This window comes from Eulemur rufifrons, chromosome 1, assembly GCF_041146395.1.
Source record: "Eulemur rufifrons isolate Redbay chromosome 1, OSU_ERuf_1, whole genome shotgun sequence".
Lineage (NCBI taxonomy): Eukaryota > Metazoa > Chordata > Mammalia > Primates > Lemuridae > Eulemur > Eulemur rufifrons.
The window spans coordinates 87885870-87911619 of NC_090983.1; the positions used below are offsets into that span (position 1 = coordinate 87885870).

The 25750-nt window shown below is 39.9% G+C and overlaps 1 protein-coding gene across 1 annotated transcript in view; it reads left to right on the forward strand.

Moving 5' to 3' along the window:
• Window positions 1-25750, forward strand: part of NCKAP5 (NCK associated protein 5) — a 719900-nt gene that overhangs the window by 470635 nt on the left and 223515 nt on the right. The window contains exon 5 of the mRNA XM_069474609.1: window positions 4399-4486. Coding sequence (XP_069330710.1) covers window positions 4399-4486 — 88 coding nt within the window. The remainder of the gene's footprint in view (window positions 1-4398; window positions 4487-25750) is intronic.

A 25750-nucleotide genomic window follows, 5' to 3' on the forward strand; every position in this document is an offset into this window, starting at 1 on the left:
GATCCATTCCTAGCGTGTTATTAATCAAAGTAGAGGGCTAGTTTTCAGAGGCAAGGAAGGGATGAGGAGAAGCCATAGCCGTTTACATGTTAGAACAAACAGCTCCTAATGCGCCTGAAAGTCATGTTTTCTGACACTACTTTCATTATTGAATATGTTCTTTGGGGTCCAAATATTATTTTCTGATTGTAAAGAAAGCCTTTGACATTATCAGGCCCTGAATGATTAGGTGTTATTGTGTCACAAACGGGCTTAGAAAACCACTATCTTTTAACATTTTCTTCCAGAAGGGTCTTCCCTTGCTGTCTAGACAGACCCTGCCTTTGAGACATTGGATGCAGATCTAGTGATAAGCACCCCAGTGCTATGCACTTTAAAAGATGTCTGTGACAACGGTGGACCCCAGAGAACAGGGAGAAAATCTATTCACAATAGCTCACTAATCCTGTTCTTGTGTGGATTTGAATTGTTACTTTTATATGAATTATTATTTAATATCCTATTTCCCTAATTTTACATTAGTACCCTTCTTAAGCAAAAACTATAGGTTTTTTTTTTTTGCTTTCCCCAGAGAACATGTTATAATAGGAATTTATTGATTAAATAATATGTACTTTAAAAAAATGGAATCTATTTTGATTAAATAAAATGCCTGCATTTACACCTGCTACCTAAAACATACTGTTTGCATTTGTATTTGGTTTATTTCTTCTGGCTTGCCTAGGAGTGAACTTTTCAAATGTAGTTTACTTAGTATACATTAGAATTTATTACATCTCACTAAGTGTAATTTTTACATCTCACTATAATTTTGTTCTGTGTGTTTTTAGTTATGATAGCTACTTGACTAGTATTCAGGGAAGGAAAGGTTTTAATCTCAGGGAGTAGGGTGAAAAAGTAGAAGATATTGATTAAGGCCAGTGTTTCAGGATAAATTGTACCAATCGGCCATTTAACATCCAAAAAAAACCAAAACCGGGCCTAACTGGGAAGAGAACTTGGCTTATTTTTAGTCATATTTGGGAGACAGATGGCAGAACTGTACTGTGAGCTTACCGGTCATGCAAACCTTCATACATTAGGCTATCAAAGTAATAAATGAAGCAAAATGTCATTAAGCATCAAACAACAATGGGCACTGCTTCAGTCTTTGATTTGGAGGAAATTAGAGAGATTTGCTAAATAAGAATTTTAAGAAGAAGATGTCATCAGGGAATACATAATGATGTTCTCATCAGGTTCAAAACATTTTCTCTGTGACCAGATTCATAAAAGTTATGAAAAGATATGGCAACTTGATTTTTTACCAAGGGTTGGGATGGGTTCCTGAAACTCTGTTCCAAGCTTTAGTTGGAAACATAATTGGTTTTAATTAATCATAAAATAGTGCCAGAAAAGTGTTCACAGTATCACTGAGGGTTCTGAATTGCTTGAGATTGTTTTAACAATTTCTTGTCCACCTCCACTTCTTCTTATTTTTTTAAGTATAAAGCCAAGAAGGATGGGGGAAAAGTGAACAGATGTTTTCCTTTTTGATCCAGCAACTTAATTGTACAGAAGAGAGAATTCAGTAAGATAAGCACTGAGACAGAATTGTATTTTAATGTAATAAAAGAAAAAGACATGATTTCATTTTAACTGAGTTCTATTCGTAACTGTTGGTCCATATTTAAGCCAGATGTTTATAAATGAATGAAGTAAGACATCTAGCTTCTGTGATAAGGTAGGAAGAAAGTAGACTAATGTTTAGAAAACCAGAGGACTAGTCCCTTGATCTGCCACGAATAAGCTGAGTGATCTTGGGCGATCTTAGAACCACTATCGTTACTTTCTCTGTTTGTGTTAGATTTGGCAAACGTGGAAAATCCTTTTTGATTCAAGAGATTATTTACATAAAATGAAATTTCATATTAGAAATTGGCCCTGATCACTTATTATTTTAGAATTTGTGACTTCTTCATACCTTCCTGCCCACTCCCACATAAGCTTTGTTTTTCTCTTCTACCAGATCTTAAGCTCTCCCTGGGTCAGAAACAATGCTGTTGCCTTCGTGGGCTCAGCATACAGAAGTTATTATATTTACCAAGAGAACTCCTAATTAGGAGTTAAGACTCTTACTTATTTAAAACCATTTTCCTGAATGTCAATAATGTCGAGTGGAAAGAGGCTGTGGTATTTAGAGTCAATAAAAATTGTTTAATTTGAACTCCCTATCCAACTAACCATGATCCTTAAGTAAGATGCCTAACCTGTCTGTGCCTCAGCTTTCTCATCTACTAAAGAGATATAATGACATTTTAAAAGTATATTATATGATTAATAGATGAGAGAGTTCTTGGACAAGTTAAAAGTACTATTCAATTCAGTTATTATTAATAACATAAGATTTGTGAAAATATAGGGAAAAGCTTCTGCTCTTCCCCACTGGGTATGTGAAAAGGTGGTTTGCATAAATGTGTGTTCACAAATCATTCCTTGAGCCCTCATAACCAATATCCACCATTTTCTTGAAAGCCTAAATGGTTCTTGGTGCATCCTTTGTGAAGGCAGAATTTCCCCAATTACTAATTCAGGTTTGGACTGTCCCAGTTCATCTGCGGTTTTCTCACTCTGCTGCTGAGCAGCTACATGCCATATTAAAAAGTTTGGCATTTTGAATTACACTACTCTAAATCCTCATGGGCGGGCCCCAGGGACAAGGTCATTCAAACACAGTCTGAATAGACATGGCGAATGGCTGGCACAGAGTAAGTACTTCATATGTCTAAAAGTGAGTTAACAAAAGATTCATTAATAATTGTCTACTGAGTGCCTGCTTCATCCATAATTGAGGGAACTGCATAAGAAATACATGATGTGGTCCTATGCCAAATGTCATTTACTCCAGGAGACAAGACTTCCCCATACAAAATATCTGAGTGTTGTAGTGAAGGATTTGTAAGTGACAGAATGAATGCTTGAAAGTGTAGGGCTCTACAAATTCAAAGAAGTGGGAAAGCAATGAGGATGTATCTTCAGAAGTAAAAGTTGAGGCAGAGTTGGAAGATGGATGGAATATAAGAAGGGGAAAGGGAGTTGGCATTCCAAGAAGCAGCAACAGCAGGAGCAAATGTCTGGAAATGGAAATGAGTGTGTCCTTTACTCTTTGCTTCTGGGCAATGGGGAGCCACTGGAGGTGACTAAAATAAAACAGGATTAAGACATGTAATATAGTTTATGATATAATTTCTAGAAATGCAGTTGTGTAAAAAGATGTTTGTGTAGAAATGTTGTTTGAAATAGCAAAAATTTTGAAGTAATTTAAATTCCATCATTAGAGGAGTGCTTAAATAACTTATGGTACATTCACACCATGACATGCTTGGAAGCACAGTCATATGCCACATAAAGGACATTTCAGTCAATGGTACACTGAATGTGAGACTGTGGTCTCATAAAATTATTAATATAATGGAGCTGAAAAATTTCTGTTGCCTAGTGATGTCTTGATGATCCTGACCCTGTGTAGGCCTAAGCTAATGTGTGTGCTTGTATGTTAGTTTTCAACAGAAAAAGTTTTAAAAAGTAAAATAAAAGAATTTAAAAATACAAAAATCTTGTAGATTAAGGATGTAAGGAAATTTATGTTTTAAGCTAAGAGTTACTGTAAAAGAGTCAAAGTTTTAAACAAATTTGTTTGTATGTGTAATTATATATATATAAAGTTATAAAAGTTATATATAAGCTCTCTCTCTCTCTATATATATATAAGCTTACATAGTAAAAATGCTATGGTTAGCTAAAGTTAATTTATTATTGAAGAAAGAATTTTTTTTTATAAATTTAGTGTAGCCTAAGAGTACAGTCTTTATAAAGTCTATAGTGGTGTACTAGGCCTTCACATCCACTCACTACTCACTCATTGATTGACCCAGAGCAACTTCCAGTCCTGTTAGGTCCAATCATGGTAAATGTCCTATACAGGTGTACATTTTTTATCCCATATACAGTATTCTTACCAAATCTTTTCTATGTTTAGATACACCAATACTTACCACTGTGTTACGGTTGCCTACAGTATTCAGTACAGTAACATGCTATCTAGCTTCGGAGATATTAAATTAAAAGGGAGCAATTGGAAGTTAACAGGGCTATTGGGAAGCGTGTGCATGAGTACGGATGTCCAAGGCCAAGGAGGAGACCTGAATGGTAGAGAGAGAATGCAGAGACATCCTGAAGAATGATTTCAAAGGCCCTCATGACCGATTCTTAATAGGGGATGAAGGTGAGAGAAGAGAAAAGAGATTTCTAGGTGTAAGCTTGGGAAATACACACCGAGGAATGATTTCTACTAACTGGAACAGACCCATGTTAATCAGAAGCCTTCTTTAAGAAATTCTTCCTGTTTTTGTCTCTCAGGATGGAAGAAACAGTACGAAATCTATTGCAGAGTCAAGGACCTCCAGAGCAGAAAAAAGAAGACACTGTTAATATAATGGTCTATCAGGTACACCATGTTTCTTACTCTTGGCTGAGTACCAGTTGGCTTGTTTTTCTAGTATACCTCTAGTTTTGTCCTCTCTGACCCAGAGATAAAAGATATGGTCCAGACCTCAGTGCTGGGAGCCAACTAGTTGCCTCTAGTTTGAGGAATGATATACATGTTTATTTAACTCATTCATTTCTTGAACTCCTACTGTGATACAGCAGATTTTTGGTTGTAGGAAGATGAAAAAAAAATAAGTTTATCATGAAACAGAAAGATGTATAAAAGCATCACAGTGCTCTGTGGTCAGGACCGTAAGAGCGGTGTCTACAGCACTCCCTGGGAAGCCAGGGCAGGGAGAGACTCTCCTGTCTGGAGAGCTGAGGAGGACTTGCCAGAGGTGTGATGAGGTGGTCTGAGGAAGAGAGAGCGGGTGAAGGGCATTCCAGGGGGAGGGCAGCCTAGGGAAAGGGGCAGTGGTGTGGATCTTCAGAGCAGTGGAGAATAAGCACCTCCAGGTAACCCCAGAATGACCTGGTGAGATAAAAAGTTTAACAGTGAGACTGAGAGTGCGCGGAAGAGTTGAGTGAGGTCTGGGCTTGTGTGCTATGCTTGGAGGTCTGGCCTTGCTCCTCAGGCAATGAATGGGGAGCCTAAAGAGGTCCAAAGAGAGTAGGGTCAATGAAGTAACAAGTCATCATCTTCTCCTGACAGCCCTTATCCCACGGTCCTTTAACACTAGCAGAGCGGCCAGGCTGGGAAGCAGGACATCTAAGTGTGGCTCAAGTTGGCTGCACAGATGAGAAGGCTCTGGTATGGTGGGAAAAGAAAAATACAACAGAAATAGCACAGACACTCTACATAGATAAATTTAGGACTTCTACTGAAATCACTTCAAGTCCCAAATAGAGACCCAATATCCACTACATAACTATGCATGAAAAGCTAAAAAAGGCAAGGAAATGGGTGGAAATTTGCAGTAATCACTGGGCAGCCCTAGGCTTTTGCTGACTAATCAGATTTTCCTGAGTCGTTCCTGGATGTTATATCTGCGTTAGTACAAAGTTGAGGTGTAAGTAGGAAATGGGACTCAATTCTGTAGTAAGTGGTTCTGTGCAGCATAAAAGAGTCATTTGAATCTGAAAAGTACATCATTTGTTGTCCCTCGCAGGTAACACCTGGCTTCCTTAGAACTAAATAATTCAACCTCTCTCCTGAGCTTTCTCCAGTTTTCTCATTGTGGGTCTCTTTCATCCAGTTTCTAGTTTTCTCTTGATCATTCTCTTTAAATTTCTTCACCAGTTATTAGCCAAATCTGTGTCTAATCGCCATCAGAATTCATTTGTGAAATTAGAAGCTACTAAGAAAAACAGAAACTTTTAAAAGTGTATTTTATAACTATTTCCTCTCTCTAGCCCAGTCCATTAGTTTTGAGAATTTAGCTCTCTTCCCTCTAGGAAGAAGACAGTTATTAACTTGAATTAATGCTACACAGAAGGGATGTTTCAGTCTTTCCTCTAATTGGCCTCAGAATCCTTATCTATAAAGTGGGAGAGGGCCATAGGTTATGTGACTTATAGAGGTCATTTTACATTAAACAAACATTTACTGAACTTCACATACATACTTGGTACAGGCTTGTGCTCTGGGCAATCAAGAAACAAAAACAGAGAGAAGGGCAAGTGTTTGCTGGGTCCCAGGGAGATCCCCTTCATCTCACAAATTCTATTATTCTAATATGGCTAATAGTAAGTAGCAAAATAGTTTATGCAAGATGTACATGGTAATACTGGTGGAGCACATAGTTAACACCTCCCTGAGGCCAAGTTCTGTGCTTTGGGTAAAAGCTAGAAAATTTATTGCTTCATAATATAGGGTGTCATTAGCACACCTGATTCAGATTTTCCAACTTACAGAATTTCTCTGAAAGGAGCCAGAGGCCTGTGTAAAGCTTAGGCCCCTGGGAGAGCTGGAGTTTGTTTCATTTTCCATTGTGGTGGAAGTGTTTGTTCTGAGTCTTTTATCATTGAACTAATATAATAATACCAGAATAATAGCTTTCTGTGTTCCAGGCCCCTGCTAATTGCTTTGCATGCATTAATTGTAGTCATATTTTGTTCAAGGGGTGTGTTCCTGAAGACCTCTCATAATTTGTTGCTGGTGTAATTTATAACTTGCATAATTCAACATGGATTCTCTCAAAGGGTGGTGGGTGTTTCTGTTCAGCAGCTGAGACAGTCCCACTAAGTGGTAATCAGTGACTTAAAGTTTACCAGCTTTGCCATTGTGTGGTTCTTGACCTCTTTTTAATTGGGGAATTTGCATGATTTCAAGTTTTGTGCATGAAGTGATATTCATAACATTTTTATGTGACTGTGATTTCAAATTTGCCTAGTTCAGAGCCCTGTCAAATGTGACTAGACTGTAGCTCATTCAGTCGCTGTAACAATTTTGTGCAAGAGGTACTCTGACTATGCCCTTCTTACAGCTGCGGACACGAAGCACAGAGAGGTGAGCACTTGCCTGAAGCTGCACAGCCAGGAAGTAGCCTAGAAGGGTCTTGAACCCTGGTCATTCTCACTCCACAGCCTCAGCTCTTAGGCTGAAGATTCTGGGGAGATTAGGTGACAGCCTGCAAGTTGCCCAGCTGGTTGTTGTCTAAGTTGGACATGAACCTGGGTCTTTCCACATTGCATCTAGAGCTCTCTCCTTTTATCTGTTCATTCCTTTGCTCATTCATTCATTCATTCAAATGTCAGTTACTTGTTTACTTTCTTTTCTAAGTATATTAGTTTCTTATTGCTATTGTAATAAACTCAGTGGCTTAAAACAACACAAATTTATTTTCTTATAATTCTGAAGGTCAAAAGGCTAACATCACAGTGTTGGCAAGGCTACAATCTTTCTGCAGGCTTCAGAGAATTGTTTCTTTGCCTTGTCCACAATCGAGCATCCCTTAGCTTGTGGCCCATTCCTCTGTCTTACAAGCATAGCACTCCAGCCTCTGGTTCTGTCATCACGTTTCATTTCTCTCTAGCTTCCCTCTTTTAAAGACCTTGTGATTATATTGGGCCCAACTGGATAATCAAGGAGAATTTCCTCATCTTGAGATCCTTAACATGATCAAATCTACCGAGTCCCTTTTGCCATAGAGGGTCACATATTCCCAGATTTCAGGGATTGAGATGTGGACATCTTTTGGGGACAGGCATTATTCTATCACACTACTAGCTAACACTAATTAACCTAGCAGGCCTGGGGGTACCAGATACCAGTCTAAGTGCTAGAGATGCAACTATGCCTGGCACAGCCCTTTCCCAGAATGCTTAGTTTGTGGGATTCTGGGGGTTAGAGAGGAAAGACAGATAATCGGATATAGTCAACAATGTGATAGGAGCCAAAACAGAAGCTTGCACACGTTCTGGGGACACCAAGGAATGCATCGTGAGGCCTGCTGCACTGTTCTCCCTGAAGACCCTACCTCCCGACCTGGACTGATTTTTAATAATCTGTTCAACTTTTGTCTCTTGAAATGGACATGAGAGTCATGAGCTTCCAGTGAGTTCCATGGCCTGCCTTTCTCGTAGGACATCTTTTGTTTCCAGTGTTTTAGGATCACGTGTGACCATCAGGGCACATGTGTTGGTGCTTTATGGTTTACAAAGCACTTACACAAAACGGATCTCGTTTGTGTATTCTAGCCGCCTCCTAAATAGATACTACCATGCTCTTTTTAGGATGAGGCTCATAAAGGCCTGTTTGAACTCTGGCAAATGCTAAGTGGCAGGACTAAAAGTAAATCCCAGATTTCCCTATATGAGACACATAGAATTAAACTGAGAAGTTATCTGTGGAATATTTTGGATGGCAAGGTGGAAAGTGGGCACAGTCTAAAATCTCGGGTCACAAAGTCACTGTCTCTAAATACCAACAAAACAAAACAAAACTACATGAAAGTAAACAGAGATAAATTAATAAGTCATAAATTGTTTGGTTCCCATTTCCCCTGTGGAAGAGACAAGCATATGGCATATCATAGAAATATTGTCATTATGTGTAGGGAAGGTGACATATGCCCCCAAGACAGACTCATTTCATTAGGGAAAAATAAAAGATCTGAAAAGGAGGAGCCCAAGTAAGTAAAAACACCTCCCAGTGTCCCTCTTGCTTTGTTTCTTTTTCCAGTTCATCCTCTCTGGGTATTTTCTGGGTTCTCATGTGTCACGTTATGTATTCTTGTCTCTCAGCCCACCATTTGATTTAGTTAAGTAAATTAGGAAACTTATGTTAGGAAAAAAATTCATGATTAGACATGAAAGGAGACAATTAAGCATAAATTTAATGGAACAGCCGGTTAGAGAGGGGCATCGTTCCTTCAGCTTCATCTGTCAAAATATTTAAACACAGGCAGCCGGAGTAAGCTGTGAATAATCAGAGCGCGAAGGAGAGATCAGCGGATACGTCCTCTTGTGTCCATAGCTACCTTCCCTGCTCCTTCGGTGTAGCTGACACACTTCCTCTCATCCCTGCTTTCCCATATGGAACAGGAATCGGATCTCATTAGCTAATTCATTTAGGAAAAAGGTGTATGGGCAAGTAGAAATAGTAACTGGGGAAAAAAGACCCACTTGGGGCAGCTTTGGCCACTGTCAAGACTTCTGACCTTAGACAGTCACTTAAACTCTCTGCGTTCTTTGTTTTTCAGATTTTTAAAGGAGGATTTGGACTCAATTGGGGATCACAAATGTAAATGCTTTCAGTCACCAAATAATGTAAATAGTTAAAGTGAGCCAGGTGTGAGAACAATCAAGTTCCCTCCAGGGGGTTACATTCTGTTTTTCCGCTTTTGATAAGGAAATACATACAGGGAAGGTTTTTCATTGTTTTTTTATTAACAGGCAAAAGCCTTGCTTTTTAAAGCCACGCTGTAGCAACACATACCTGGTTTAATGCGAGAGCGACAGTAGGGAGTGGTGGGGACTGTGGCAAACTGGAGAGCCCCAGAAATACACACCAATGTGGAAAGATGGCCACGTGTGTCAAAAGAAGATGAAAGTTCAGGTTTTACAGGAAATTCCTTAGTCTGTAAATGATGACTTTTTTTTTACATGCAGAATAACTGAAACATGTGCTAAACCGAGGACAACCCTTATAATAGAAAGATTATTTCTAGGGTTTTTTTCTTGCTCTTAGAACTTTGAGATTTTGGCAGTTCTGTTTACAGTCCTGTAAGGCCTGGACCATAGGAAATGCAGCATAGAGCACGTCTACCTATCTGACCCACTAGTAGCCAACACTTATTGAGCATCGACTGTGTACCAGTCACTCTTCTGATCATTTTACAAATATGAGCTCATTAAATTTTCACAAGAACCCATTGAAAGAGTTACTATTATTTTCCTCATTTTACAGAAGAGGAAGCTGAGACACAGGTTAAATAGCTGGCCCAAAGTTACACATTTCCAGTGTCAAGTCACTGGAGATCCTTTGTACCACTTTAATGGACTGAGTAGGCCACCATACAAATGGAATGCAGAAACTTTGTCAAAGACGTAGTGAGTCATTGTCTCAGTAGAGAGCACAGAGAGGTAGATAAAGTGATCGGCAAAATTACAATGTGTCAAAGTTTGGCGCTCTCTCTCTCTATTCTTCCACCTTCTTGGAGAGCCCTGAGCTGTTGTGTTTTCTGAGCCTTTCTCCGTTATTTCCAACGATGGTCTGTGCTTAGTCATTGATCCCTTAGTCTGCATCTAAAGCAATATAGTGTGTTACCAAGTTACTTCATTTGAAGGGATCTAATTGAACATCGAAATTATGTTTTCACTAAGTATTTCTTAAAAGTATTATCCGGTGTAATTAAGCATGGGAAAGGGACCCTGTCTAGTTATCCTTACATTTTCAGTCATCAACTATAGATCCAGGTCCTTTTATGGTCCAGGGAAAGCACATGACATGGTCTGAGACCCCGCTCACTGAAGCCCAAGGCCTGCCTGGCAGAGGTGTTAATTATTTCACAGATTATAATTCTTACCAGAGGTGGCAGGAAATTTTTGACTTTAAACTTCACCTCCTTATTTCCTTATAATGATTTAAGTGTACTTTAAGCAAACCCCAAAATTTATGTACACCAGAGAGAAAAGTTAGGCTTAAAAAATTATGTTATTAAACAATCAATTACAAAAGATACTTTTTAAAAGAAAGCTCCTTTAAATAGCAATATCCCTAGTATAAAATGTGAATTTTCCAAGTTTCTAACATAACATTTTCTTTTTTTCATGAACATATGTAGATAGAAGGCAAAATTGAAGTGTTTGTGGTTTTCAAGAGCTGGAAAGTTCTGACTCTATTTCCAGTTCATCCTGGCCATGGCTAAGTATCAGAGTCACCTGAGGGACTTGCAACAGAATCTATCCAGGTACCTCCATAAATCTGAGGGTTTGAGCTGCTTGGTCTTGTTCCCAAGTTTGATGGATCATTTTGATTCCTCGGGTCCATAGATCTTTGCTGGGAACCAGGGAGGTAGGTCAACACCCATTCATTCCACCATAACCTTTTCCCTCATTTTCCAAAGAGAAAATGGAGTTGAAGTGAAATTCAGAGCCCAGTGCTCACTCTAGTGCATGATATATTCAATTCTGCCGATTCTTACACACACAGTACTTGTTTCAGTAAGTACTGTGGCAGTTAATTAGCCAAGAAAACTCTTTCAAGAGCTTGATAAATAAATTCATAGAAGTTATTTAGAAAGTGTCTCCTTTTCTTTTCTTTTCCTTTTTTTTAAACTAAACAAAATGTGGCAAAAAAAATGCAAATACTAATATGTAGATAAACAATGAGTACATTGAGTGGAGGAGTGTATACCAGTAAGGAGGAAAAGAAAGATCTAAAATTCTGTTTGTTGATAGCATGGCTAAGTCTTTGCACAGTTATTTATAAAATTTTAATACTCAGTAGGGGTATGAAATATTTTTATTAAGTGCTTTTATTTATGTCTATGGCCTGTAATCTCAGGAAGTCTCAAGTGCTTTTGATTCTGCTTTAAGAAATTGGTCTTTTCTTTGAATTGCTATGAACTTTGAATAGCTGCTGAAGTGGGCGATGGTGGTAAAGGGAGTATTTTATTGTGTGTTAAGTTTTAAAGGCTGAAAATGTTCCTTGAGGAAGCAGTTTTCTTTCTTCTTTTTTTATTTTTGTTTGTTTTAAGCAACATCCACCATTCATGTAATAAGTTCAGATAAAGAAGGCAAGATTTCTCACAACCAAAGTGTGTGCTTAGATTCAGGACAGCCAAAAGTAGTGCCCTTCATAAAAGGTGAACATTCCTTTTCTCTTTGAAATTATTCTATAAGATGAATTTTATGGTTTTACACCTATGGAAATATTTCCCAGAAATTCAGAAGTTTCAAAACAGTCTCATTTGGGAGCACCTGCTGGTTGGCACACTAACTAGAGAGAATATTTGTCTTGTAATTCCAAAGTCATATTAAATACTTTTACAGGTATCAAGGAATTTTAAATAATATCATTAAAAGTTCAAATAGTTACCTACATTCTTTGGAATTTAAAATGCTTGATTTAATGGGTTCTGACTCTACCTTCTTGGTCTCGATTTCTTCCTAAATTCTGTGCTCAGACATCAATACTTTTCCTATTAGATGTTTTGACCCTGAACTGAATTCTTACTAAGTAAAAGCAGAATGTGGTCTCTCTGTTGGAACAAATCTAGCCTGTGAATAAAGTGGTGCCCTGGAAAAGCACCCTGTCTTCCTACAGGTGAACTGGTTATTCCCAACGTACATGCCGTTTCCTCAGCTCAGCTCAACACAGAGCCAGACTGTAAATATTCAGTACATATTTCAGGTCAGGAGGTTCTGTGTACAGATTCCAAAAGATGCTGCCCTTTAGGAAGTGTGCAGCTTGGGCAGATACTTTGGGCACTTCAGATCATTAACCAGGTGTATCCGTTATTTCCTCTTTTTAGGAGACACATGAATTGGACCAAAGCAAAATCACAGTGATATCAATCCTTGAACTTTGATCTTACTTTCTCACCTCACTTGAGGCTAAAAACCTTTGACTTTTTTGTTTTGTAGAACTTGGCTTATTAATGCTTTATGAAATGGATACAAAACAGGCTGTAGGAGAAAATTTACAGTTTGGGAATGAGGAAATAGCTAAGAAAGAAGTGGAAAGTGCCTGCTGGAAAAAAAAAAAATACACTTTCATTACAGAGATCTCTCCTATACAGTAACCTTTTAGCTATATTGTCCTTATTGATTTTGCCTGCACAGTGAGCACAGCATGGCAATGAAAAGAGATGGCCAGGTGTGGGGTAAAAGGAGAATGGTCTGGCCAGGTGTCTGCTGTCAGCATTTAAGCCATTGCAAGATTCGGGTGTTAACTGGCCTGACAGGCGTATCTGAGGAGGCAGAGCCACAGCCTTTGCAGGCTTAGAAGCTGGTGCCTGTGTCCTGTGTGGCAGTTTCTGGGCTTACAAAAGGAGACCGTCTTCCTTAGGATCCAAGTGCAAGACAACAGGCTGGGCTGTGATAGGGGTTCTCAGCCTACCTGAGCTCCAATCCAGAACATTCCACAGTCTCCAGCAGCTGAGGCTGGGCCTTGGTGTGTTTAAAAATATCCCCAGGTGATTCAAATACATTACTATGATTGTGAGTCAGTCAACTCCGTGATCTTGAAGATCTTTTCTGTCCAGCCCAACTCTATAAGGAGGACCTCAGAGAAAAGATTTTTAAGAAAGTTTAGGCCGGGCGCGGTGGCTCACGCCTGTAATCCTAGCACTCTGGGAGGCCGAGGCGGGTGGATCGCTCGAGGTCAGGAGTTCGAGACCAGCCTGAGCAAGAGCGAGACCCCGTCTCTACTAAAAATAGAAAGAAATTATATGGACAACTAAAAATCTATATAGAAAAAATTAGCCGGGCATAGTGGCGCATGCCTGTAGTCCCAGCTACTCGGGAGGCTGAGGCAGTAGGATCGCTTAAGCCCAGGAGTCTGAGGTTGCTGTGAGCTAAAGCTGACGCCATGGCACTCACTCTAGCCTGGGCAACAAAGTGAGACTCTGTCTCAACAACAAAAAAAAAAAAAAAAAAAGAAAGAAAGTTTAAATTACAGGGTATAGGGGAATGTAGATGGTCGATGGAAGGTTGATTGTTTCTTCTTCCATTTATAATTTTGCTGTGGCCTGAGAGGTGAAAGGTCATTTAATCCTAAATCACTTAAGGTCTGTACCAGCCGTGCCCTGTCCAAAGGTGGAGGATTTGCTCTCCCAACCCAACCTCAGACTGTGTCAAATCCTCGGGCCCTGGAAGGGTGGGGACCCTAGAGAAGTCTGTTGAATTTGCATTCCTCCTCCCACCCCCCTGTCGGTCTGTCAGCTGCTCATTCAAATATAGAGGCAAACGGTGCTTAGTATTTCTTCTTTTCCCTATGCAAGAGCTAATTTAGATTAGCACAGGGAAGGAACAGCCTGATGAAAGGGAAGTTATCGATTATTTAAAAAGAGTACTATGAATTCTCAGCAGTCCCTCACATTCTAAAGACCACATATGTAAATGGTACTGGTTGGGGAATCATGAGAAGGAATTTAAATGAGAAAAAGTCTCAGGGTCAGGCAGACCTGGCAATGAATCCCATTTGTCACCTTCCATCGGTTTTGTCATCTGGGGTAACTTAATTAACTTGAATCTCACTTTCCTCTTCTCCATAATGGGTATAATGAGATTAAAGGGTAAGGTTGCTGTTTTCCAAGTGCTTCCCTAACATAATTTCATTTAATAATCAGAAATAATGTATGATAAATTTCATAGCGCATTTTAAGAATTCAGTAAACGGTAGCTATTATCACACTGTATTGCTATCTACTTAGGTGTTCTTTCCCTTCAAACAGGCAAATTCCTCCCCTCACCCTGCCCTACCTTACCCTTCTGTGGCCAGTGCCACAAAAGCTTTTGTAAGCCTAAATATTTAGAATTGGAGAAAATGAAGAAGCTATGAGACATGTAGATATCTCAGGAGTTTGCTAAACCCAGAGTTGAGTTCCTAAGCAGGGCTGGCCTTTTTGGTGCTATCTTCTCCTGCTGTACGATCTGTTATCTCCATACCCAATCTTCCGGTATTTTCTCACTTAGATGTATTTCCCTCAAATCCCATCTATTAAACCATCATTCCAAGAAAAAGAAATTAAGAAGATGACAGATACTGCAGAGAGGGTCATTCACATATTAGTGTGAACCAGTTTAATCTGAGGGCTTTGTTCTATCAGCTGATTCAGAAAACGAGAATTTAGGACATGGTATTAGAAGGGGAGGGAGAAAAGAAAATTCCTTCCTCCTGAAGGAATTTAGGAGATTATAATCCTGTATGTTGACTGAATAAATCTGGATGAAACTTCACCCCTGGGTGAGCCAGGAAAAAAAGCTGTTAGGAATTAGCGTAGGGATGCTGAAGTGAGAAGAAAACAAGCAAATGCAAATTGCAAATTATAGCCATCATTTTAATGGTTTGTCAAGTGCCACATGCACACACAAGGAGAAAAAAAGTGCTGTTTTTCTTTGTGCCCCTTCCCTCATATTGTCAGGAGCCAGACCTCAGGCTGGTACTACCGTAAATAAATGTTGCAGGGTTGGCCTGCTATCTCAGTGCCATTTACTGCATGCCTTCTGTGGGTTGCACCAAGTGTCAAACCAAGTTCAAAGGGACTTTTGGAACAAGCCTGTTGAATTAAGGTCTTAAATTGGCTTATATTTTTGCCTCACCTATTTCAGTGAATAGCCAAGCATCACATTCATGATGATTCCATTGTTTTGTAAATAAATCAAAGTGTTTTATAAAATGTTTTCTGTTTGGTAAGTTTGCCACCCTTCCCCTGCATAAATTTTGTTCCTCATTAAATTAATAAATTAGCACAGTGAACCCATTTCTCCCCATTAAGCACAAGCCTTTCCCTTAGTCTGAATTAATAAGCTGCTGCTATAATTACAAGTGATGATCTGAAAACAATTCCATTGCAAGTACCCTACTACAATCTTTTTTATTGCATTTATAAAATAACTTGTAAACATATCCGTAAGCTATAAATTAGGCTGTATTTCTCTTGGGTCATTATATTTAATTATTCTAACCCTACTGTTAGAATAATTTTTCTTTTTTATGCATTTTTATTACCTTTTGTTCTCCTCCTGAGCATTTGAACATCACCGCTGGGGGGATCAGTAGTGAAAATTGGCAGAGTAATAATTAATATGTATTTTACAGTTTACAAGGTACTTTTACAACATCATCTCATCTGACCCTCATATTAACCTTTCAGAATAGGAAGGGCAGGAAGGTGAAGTTCACCTTACAAGTGAAAAAACTGATTTTCACACAGGCGGTTCACTTACTGAGGGTCATACAATGAGTCAGACTGAGGTGGACTTGATCTTTTGATTCCAAGTCCCATAGTCTTGCAAGGATGGCATTGATTACATTTTACACCAGTGGCTCTCAAATACATGCCTTGGAATCACCTGGAGAGTTAAAAAAAAAAAAAAAAAAAAAAAATCTAAAAAACTGATGTGGTGGTTCCACCCCAGGGATTCTGATTTAAGTGGCCAGGGATGTGGCCTGGCCATGAGGACTTTAAATCTACACAGGCCAAATCTAATATGCAGCCTGGGTTAAGAAGCACTGCACTACAAGGCATTAGACTCAGTTGTATGCTTTTCTTTTCTTGCTCACCATGCTATGGTTTATTGTGGCCGGGGTCTTGTTTTTATTATCCTACCACCAGCATCTACCCCAGAGTAGCCAGCCTACTGCCTTCTGTATAGGAGGCATGCCGAGCTTCTGGGGAAGGTGGGAGTTAAGTTGGTCCTTGAAAGACAGTAAAATTCAGATAAATGGGACAGTCATTTGGTCTTGTGGGTGCTCTGATGAAAGACAGCAGAGGATTATGGGCCAGGTGGTGCAAGGAAGCAGAGGATTGTGGGTACTCTCATGAGAAGAAGGAGAGGATTGTGGGTACTCTGGTGAGAGGTAGCAGAGGATTGTGGGTAAGTTCAAAGTCTTCGGAGGCCAATAGTCTAGATTCAGATCATGACTGAGCCACTCAAGCTGCCTGATAAGTTTGAGAATTGACTTAACCTGGAAGAGCTTTGAGAACCTCACTCCCAGCCAGTACATGGGTTGGTAGTGAGCTCATTGCCTGGGAGGCAGTGGTCATGGGTCAGGTAGGTCAGTGGATCACTCAGGAAAATGACTAGCGCATGGGGTGGGCCCAGTTCGAAGATCACAGACTATAGTGGGTGGGTGAGAACTAATGGAGGTGTCTGAGGAAGCAGAAGTGTTGGGGAAAACCCTGCTGCTGGGAAGGCCTTCCTGGAAGTGGAAAATCATTTCACTTACGTTAGTAGGAGGATATTATGGATGTAATGTAAACAAGACAGGATTCTAAATTTGCCTGATGAGTGGTACCTGCTAACTGAGCTTGAGGCCTATTTTTGTTTTTAAAAAGTTGAATGATTAGCGAGTATTAGAGAATTCCCAAACTAAAACTTTTTTCTTGACATAATGAAAGGCCCTGGAAATACAGCGTAAGCTTGGCACAGGGGATACAGGCAGTCAGGCCTCAGGGCTGATTCTCACAGTAAACCCCTCTCAGCCCAACAAGTTCAAAGCCTTCTATGTAGAGCTGAGCTTTCAGAGTGGTCTGAACCATAATTGCTTGTGACTCATTTATCAGTGTCTGGCATAATCTTTGGCACACAGGGCCTGCTGAGTTTGATGGGTTGAAAGAGAGACTGCAAACTGGGTAGTGTCCTTACTGCATAGTGAGAGTTATAGCCAGAATGCTTCAGGGTTGTTGTTGGCAGGAGTCTAGAAAGTGATCACCCAGTATCTTGGAGACCAGGACTGCTTGGAAGGAGTTGGATAATCTCATATTTACTGGGGTAGCCAAGAGTGCAGGCCATGTTTACCAGTTATTTATTATGATGTCGATGTTCACAAGGTGGCCAGCCCCTGCCCATGGTTTCCCATGGAAAAAGTTGTAGTGTGAAACATGAGGATCAATCACTATGTGGGAGTGGATGGGATGGTTAGCAAGTCTTAGGTGCTTAAAAGGAGGACTAGAAGCAAGACTTAGGTAATTTGAAGCCATTAACTTTCAGAGCTAACATTTATCTCCAATATCCAACCATCCCGTTTTGCACATGAGGAAACGCGATGTCACAGATAACCAAGTAGCTTGACCAGAGTCTCACTACCCATGAGTGGCAGATGTGGAACTAGAGCCCAGCTTGGATAGTTTTATATTTTCCCCCTACCTATGGCAACAGAAGGTATACCTGGTTACTTGGCACTAAGATGGACACTGGTGAAATCTAGAAGACTATTTATTAGAGTAAATTGAAAGACCTCCTATGGGAGAGTCATTTGTCTTGGGAACCGCAGTTTGCCCAGTTGATTATTCTTTAAATACACAGAGATTTTGCGTGAAGAAAATGATTACCCAAGTTTCAGATGCTCTTTTATATTGCTTTTTCATATACATATTCTGACTTTTCTAATTGTGTTCTAGGATCATACTTATTTCTTGCTAATTTTTCAAAATTTCCTTCCCTCTCTTACTAAGATGAATCATCTGGCAGCATTACAGCTGTCTTTACCAAGCAGCTCTTTGCCTCTCTACTCCCACTGAGGGTGAATGGTTTGTCAGAATGTGCATCCCACTCCATGACAAAGAAGCACCTCAAGTAATAGCTTCCTGCCACCTCCAGGGGTTAGGGATAAAAATAATAATTTTAATGTCAAAAGCATACCAGGATGGTATTACTGGCAAAATTTCTTCAGTAAAAGTCCTCAAGTAGTTAGGTCCAGCTCTGTGCTCCGAGTTTTGCCTGACTAGAGAGAACAGGTATTATGCAAATTATACTAGAAGAAATATAATATTGTTGCTTTATCCTTAAGTTCCATCTACGTGCAAATAGGTAAAACTTCTCTCTTTTCTGACATGAACCCCCAAGAGAATTAACTAGATAATCCATCACTGACTTTAAAAAGTACAACTAATGTACCTCATTAGAGCTTTTCTTTTAGGTAACCCCAGGAAGGAGGAAGGTGGGAGGAATAGAATACCTTGATTAGGAATGGATCTCCAGAAATTCCCAGGGTGTGTTGGGATAGACAGCTTTATGGGTTAAAAGTTGATGTGCTCCTCTGTGAGATGTATGTGGTGGGGATGTCAATTAAAGGGTAAGTATAAAAAAATCTCGTTTTCTGAGAGAAAATCATTTCAATAGTGCTTTTACCTTTTGTATAAATATTCTGTTCATTTTTTGCTTTATGTTTCTAATGGTGAAGTACTTATTGGAAAAATGTTTTCTGTTAAAAGTACTTAGGAATAGTTAAGTAGTTCAGCATTAATCTTACGATATCACCATAAATAAAGCATTAGCATATTTAACACTGGACTTTGATTGAATGCCTTCTGTGTTGTGCAGGGAGTGGTGATAGGGATGTGATACATAAAACATTATTCCTACCTCTGAGAGTCTTGCTTCATAATTGTGGCCTGGTAAATTGCATACAGTGTATGTTTACTGAACTTGGACTGACAAGTTCTCTTCTCCATATGGAACTATTTATTATTGCTATTATTATTATTGTATTTGAATACTTAAAAATATCATCTGTGAATACTATAAAAATTCCTATACACATAAACTTGAAAACATTGAGGAAATGGATGAATTCCTAGAAACATACAACCTCCCAAGGCTCAATCAGGAAGAAATAGAACTGCTGAACAAACCAATAATGAGCAACAAAATTGAAGTAGCAATAAAATATCTTCCAACAAAAAAAAGTACTGGACAGTATGGCTTCACAGCCAAATATTATCAGACCTAGAAAGAAGAATTGGTACCCATACTGGAGAAATTATTACATAACATCAAGAAGGAAAGAATCCTCCCCAACTCATTTGATGAAGCCAGTATTACCTTGATACCAAAGCAAGGAAAGGGCACAACAAAAAAAGAAAACTATAGACCAAAATCTCTCATGAATATAGATGTAGAAATCCCCAATAAAATACTAGCAAACGAGATACAGCAGCACATTAAAAAATAATTCCCCACGATGATATGGGCTTTATCCCAGGGATGCAAGGATGGTTCAACATATGTAAATCCATAAATGTAATTCACCACATAAACGTAAGCAAAAACAAAGATCATATGATCATCTCAATAGATGCAGAACAAGCATTTGTTGAAATTCAGAATCCTTTTATGACAAAAACACTTACCAAAATGGCATAGATGGAACATACCTCAAAATTATAAAAGGAATATATGAAAAAACCAACATCATACATAATGGAGAAAAGTTGAAAGCATTCCCACTCAGAACTGGAACAAGACAAGGGTGCCCACTGTCACCACTTCTATTCAACATAGTGCTGGAAGTCCTAGCCAGAGCAATCGGGCAAAAGAAGGAAATCAAGGGTAACAAATGGGGAAAGAGGAGGTTAAATTATTGCTCTTTGCTGATGATATAATCTTATATCTAGAAAACCACAAAGATTTCACCGAGACTCCTGGAATTGATAAATAAATTCAGGAAAGTCTCAGGTTAAAAAATCAATGTACACAAATCAGTAGCATCCCTATACACTAACCACAGTCAAGCTGAGAATAAAATTAAAGACTCAATACCTTTCACAATAGCAACAAAGAAAATAAAATAACTAGGAATATATTTAACCAAAGAGGTAAAGGTCTCGACAAAGAGAACTAGGAATCACTGAGGAAGGAAATTGCAGATGATGTAAATAAATGGAAAAACATATCATGCTCATGGACCAGCAAAATCAACATTGTTAAAATGTCCATACTACTCAAAGTGATTTACAGATTCAATGCACTCCTCATCAAAACACCAACATCATTTTTCACAGATCTAGAAAAAGTAATTTTATACTTCATTGGGAACCAGAAAAGAGCGTGAATAGCCATAGCAACCTTAAACAAAAGGAGCAAATCTGAAGGTATCACTGTACCAGACTTCAAGCTATACTGCAAGGTTATAACAACAAAATTAGCATGGTACTGGCACAGGAATAGAAAGATAGACCAATGGAACAGAACAGAGAGCCCAGATATAAAACCATCTTTGATCTTTGACAAAGCAGACAGCAGTATGAATTGGGGAAAAGAATTCCTATTCAATAAATGATGCTGGGAAAACTGGATAGCCATATGTAGAATATTGAAACAGGATCCATATCCCTCACCACTCACAAAAATTAATTCAAGATGAATCACAGACTTAAAACTAAGACATGAAGCCATAAGAATTCTACAAGAAAATGTTGGAAAAACTCTTCTAGATATAGGCCTAGGCAAAGAAATTATGAATAAGACCCCAAAGGCAATCACAGCAACAACAAAAATAAATAAATGAGGCTTGATTAAATTAAAAAGCTTCTGCACAGCCAAGGAAATAATCAACAGAGCACATAGATAACCTACAGAGTGGGAGAAAATATTTGCAAGCTATGCATCCAATAAAAGGCTAATAACCAGAATCTACAAAGAACTCAAGCAAATCAGCAAGAACAAAACCAAACAACCCGATTAAGAAGTAGGGAAACACATGAACAGAAGCTTTTTAAAAGAAGATAGGCCGGGCGCGGTGGCTCATGCCCTTAATCCTAGCACTCTGGGAGGCCGAGGTGGGCGGATCGTTTGAGCTCAGGAGTTCGAGACCAGCCTGAGCAAGAGCAAGACCCCATCTCTACTAAAAATAGAAAGAAATTATATGGACAGCTAAAAATATATATAGAAAAAATTAGCCGGGCATGGTGGCGCGTGCCTGTAGTCCCAGCTACTCGGGAGGCTGAGACAGGAGGATCGCTTGAGCTCAGGAGTTTGAGGTTGCTGTGAGCTAGGCTAACGCCACGGCACTCACTCTAGCCTGGGCAACAGAGTGAGACTCTGTCTCAAAAAAAAAAAAAAAAGAAGATAGGCTAATGGCCAATAAACATGAAAAAATGTTCAACGTTGCTAATGATCAAAGAAATGCAAATCAAAACCACAATGAGATATCACCTGACCCCCGTGAGAATGACTCTTATTAAAAAGTCCCAAAACAATAGATGTTGGCATTCATACCCTACCTGGTGCAGTGTGTGCTGTCTGGCAGATGGGCACACTTGTAGCTGTGAGTCTGGTGGTACAAGGAAATTTATGTAACCAAAATGTTTGTACCCCAGTAATATTATGAAATTTACAAAAAAAAAAAAAAAGATACTAGCGTGGATGAGAAGAGATAGGAATACTTCTACACTGCTGGTGGGACTGCAAACTAGTGCAACCTCTATGGAAAATAGTATGGAGATTCCTAAAAGAAGTAAAGGTAGTCCTACCATTTGATCCAACAATCCCATTACTGGGTGTTTACCCAAAGGAAAAAAAGTCATTTTATCTAAAAGACATGTGCACTCAAATGTTTATTACAACACAATTCACAGTCACAAAGATGTGAAATCAACCCAAGTGCCCATCAATGCATGAGTGGATTAATAAAATGTGATATACATATACACCATGGAGCGCTACTCAGCCATACAAAAATGAATTAATACTTTTTGCAACAATCTGGATGGAACTGAAGACCATTCTCCCAAGTGAAATATCTGAAGAATGGAAAAACAAGCACCGCATATACTCACTATTAAATTGGAACTAGCCGATCAGCAGTCATGTGCACAGATAGAAGTAAAGCTCAATGGAAGACATGCAGGTGGGAAGGGGGAGGAGGGGATTGGTGAAATCATGCCTAACAGGTACAATATAACCTATCTGGATGATAGGCACACTTACAACTTTGACTCAAGCAGTACAAAAGCAATCCATGTAACCAAGACATTTGTACCCCCGAAATATTCTGAAATTAAAAAAAAAATTCTTTCATGGTAGAGGCTGTTGCCTTCCAGTCAGTTCAGTTTAACAAGCTCAGAAGATACATAAACATTTCTTTGCCAGCAATTGCCACACACAAAAAAACAATATGGTATTGACCATATTTTCTGAAACAAAAATTTGGAAACATTGTTCATCTGACAATGTGTATTATGGAGTCAATGAGATAGAATTTTATTTCATGTTTTGTTTTACTTTTTTAATTGACAAATTAAAATTATATATATTTATGGTATAAACATGATGTTTTGATATATGTATGCATTGTGAAATGACTAAATAAAGCTAATTAACACATGCATTACCTCACATACCTCATCATTTTTTGTGTTGAACACACTTAAAATTTATAGTCTTAACAGTTTTGAAGTGTACAATTCATTGTTATTGACTGTAGTCACCATGTTGTACAATAGATCTTTTGAACTTATTCCTGCTGTGTAAGAGTTTGTGTCCTTTAACAACATCTTGCCAATCCCTGCTACCCACAAAGCTTCTAGTAACTGCCATTCTACTCTCTGATCTATGATTTCATACTTTTTATATTCCACGTGTAAGGGAGATCATGTGGCATTTGTCTTTCTGTGCTTGCTTATTTCTCTTAACATAATGTCCTCCAGGTTCATTCATTTGTGACAAAATGGATAGAAAATTTTAAACTGCTTAAATTTGGCTTTTATTTATTTATTTATTTATTTCCGCATATTACGGGGGTACAAATGTTTAGGTTACATATATTGTGTTTGCCCCACTCGAGTCAGAGCTTCAAGTGTGTCCATCCCCCAGATGGTGTGCACCATACCCATTAGCTGTGAATATACCCATCCCCTCCTTCACCCTCCCACCTGCCCAACACCCCATGAATGTTACTACTATATGTGCACATAAGTGTTGATCAGTTAGTAGCAATTTGATGGTGAATACATGTGGTGCTTGTTTTTCCATTCTTCAGATACTTCACTTAGTAGAATGGGTTCCAGCTCTATCCAGGATAATACAAGAGGTGCTAGATCACCGCTGTTTTTGTGGCTGAGTAGAACTCTATGGTATACATATACCACATTTTATTAATCCATTCATGTATCAATGGGCACTTGGGTTGTTTCCACATCTTTGCAGTTGTGAATTGTGCTGCTATAAACATTAGAGTGCAGATGCCTTTTTTATAGAATGTCTTTTCTTTCTTTGGTGAGATGCGCAGTAATGGGATTGCTGGATCAAATGGTAATTCTACTTGTAGCTCTTTGAGGTATCTCCATATTGCTTTCCACAGAGGTTGTACTAGTTTGCAGTCCCACCAGCATATGAATGTTCCTATCTCTCCGCATCCACGCCAACATTCCTTGTTTTAGGACTTTGTGATAATGGCCATTCTCACTGGGGTTAAGTGATATCTCATTGTGGTTTTGAGTTGCATTTCCCTGATGATTAGAGATATTGAGCATTTTTTCATATGTTTGTTGGCCATTCCTATCAAAAAGTGGGCAAAGGACATGAATAGAAATTTTTCAAAAAAAGACAGAAGAATGGCCAACAAACATATGAAAACAATGCTCAACAATCCATGTTTGAAATTATTATTTTGTCATTTTAGTGTTCTGAATTTTGTTGATATCTATTGCTAGAAAGCTGGTGCTCCCCTTTGGAGGTGTGCTTCCTGTTTGATTCTTCATACTTCCATAGTTCTTTGCTGATTCCTTCCCATCTGGAGCAGCTGTTGCTTCTTACCTTTGGATTTTTGTTTAGATAATGAGATGCCCAGTTTAATCTCTGAGCCAGTAGGTGGTGCTTATTGGTCAGATTCTACCACACCCTGTATGATGAGTCAGTAAAAGGGAGTGCAAATTGACCTCCCTGTCAGTTGGTGGCACTTGCCAAGAGGAGCAGGCTGCAATATTGTTTTGGGGTCCTGCAACCAGGAACCTCTGGTTCCTCTAGAGAGGCACTGTAGTGCTTCAGGTCGTGGGTGGGGCCCTGGGACTTCCAGGAGTGTCCTTTTTCTCCACTTCAGTGGGGGAAGCTGGGGGAGTGAGGCTGGGTGGAGCTGGGTTGGGTGAGCCTGCCCTCAAGCTCCCCAGATGCTGTTAATAGGGGTCAAAGGTCAGTTCTTTGCTTCTGGGCAAAGCTGACAAGGAGGGGCTAAAATGGCCCCACTCGGCCAAAAAGTCTGCATGTTGGGAGGGGCTGTCTGAGACCTGCAGTCCTTCAGTCTTGTGCAGGCCTCGCTCCTTTCTACCTTCCCCTATTCCGCGATTTCTCCTGGGCCTCTGCCAGCAGGTGGGACCTCAAGCAAGCGGATCCCCCCTGACTGTGATGCGAGCCGGGAGGTTCCCTGCCCAGAGTCACAGCCTGAGCTGGGATATCCTCCCTCCTGTGGGAGGAAGGTTGCCCCTTGAGCATGCTGCAGTTGGAACCCACTCTGATCTGTCTCTAAAGGCACTCACATCTCAGTAGAGTTCTTCATAAATATCTCTTTTGTGCCCCTGGGCAATATGATGGAGACCTGGGTGTATGGGCTCTGGCCTGCAGGCCTTTCCCTTGGGCCCCAGAAATCAATACCTGACATTGCCAGGGAGAAGAATGCTGGTATCAAGTCACCCACGGGGTGCCCAAGTTGGATCCATGTCTGTTTTGGGGTCTGCCCTGCTCTGCTAAGTCACCAGGCAGGCAGGACTAGGGAGGGCTGACGGGTAGGGAGCTCACAGTACCCCTCAGTTCACTGCAGGGGCCCAAAATGAAAGGTCCCATTCCCTGTGGATGCCTCCCCGTGGTGGTTAAATTGTCTCTCTCAGCAGCCCAAGGGAGGGGTGGGGGAGGGGAGAAGGACACAATATGGCGCCGGCTGATTGGCTCAGGTCTGTGGGGCGGGACATGTCCCAAGAGAGCTGGGAGCCCAGTGCCCTGTCCACAAGAGGCTCACCGCTCACTGGCAGCAGTCACCACTGGGCTGGTGTTGGCAGGTCTCTCCGGCAGTTCGAGAGCCCACCAGCAGAAATTTAACTGCTCCACCTACCCTGGTCACTGGTCTCCTCCACCTACCCTGGTCGCCGGTCTCCAAGCCTCTTGGGGTTTAGCCCCTGCCGATGCCTTTTTCCTTCCAGTTCTGCTCCGCAACCTATTGCCGTGGAATCTCCTGTAGGTTCAGGCACCCTTCCTTCCCACCTTGTCCGATCTATGTTTGTCTGCCTGGTTGCTTTTTTTTTTTTCCCCCCACTTTCATCTAAAATGTTTCCTTCTTACAGAGACACCCTGGCTGGAGGTGTTTTTCATCCACCATCTTGCCTCTATTCTCACTTAAATT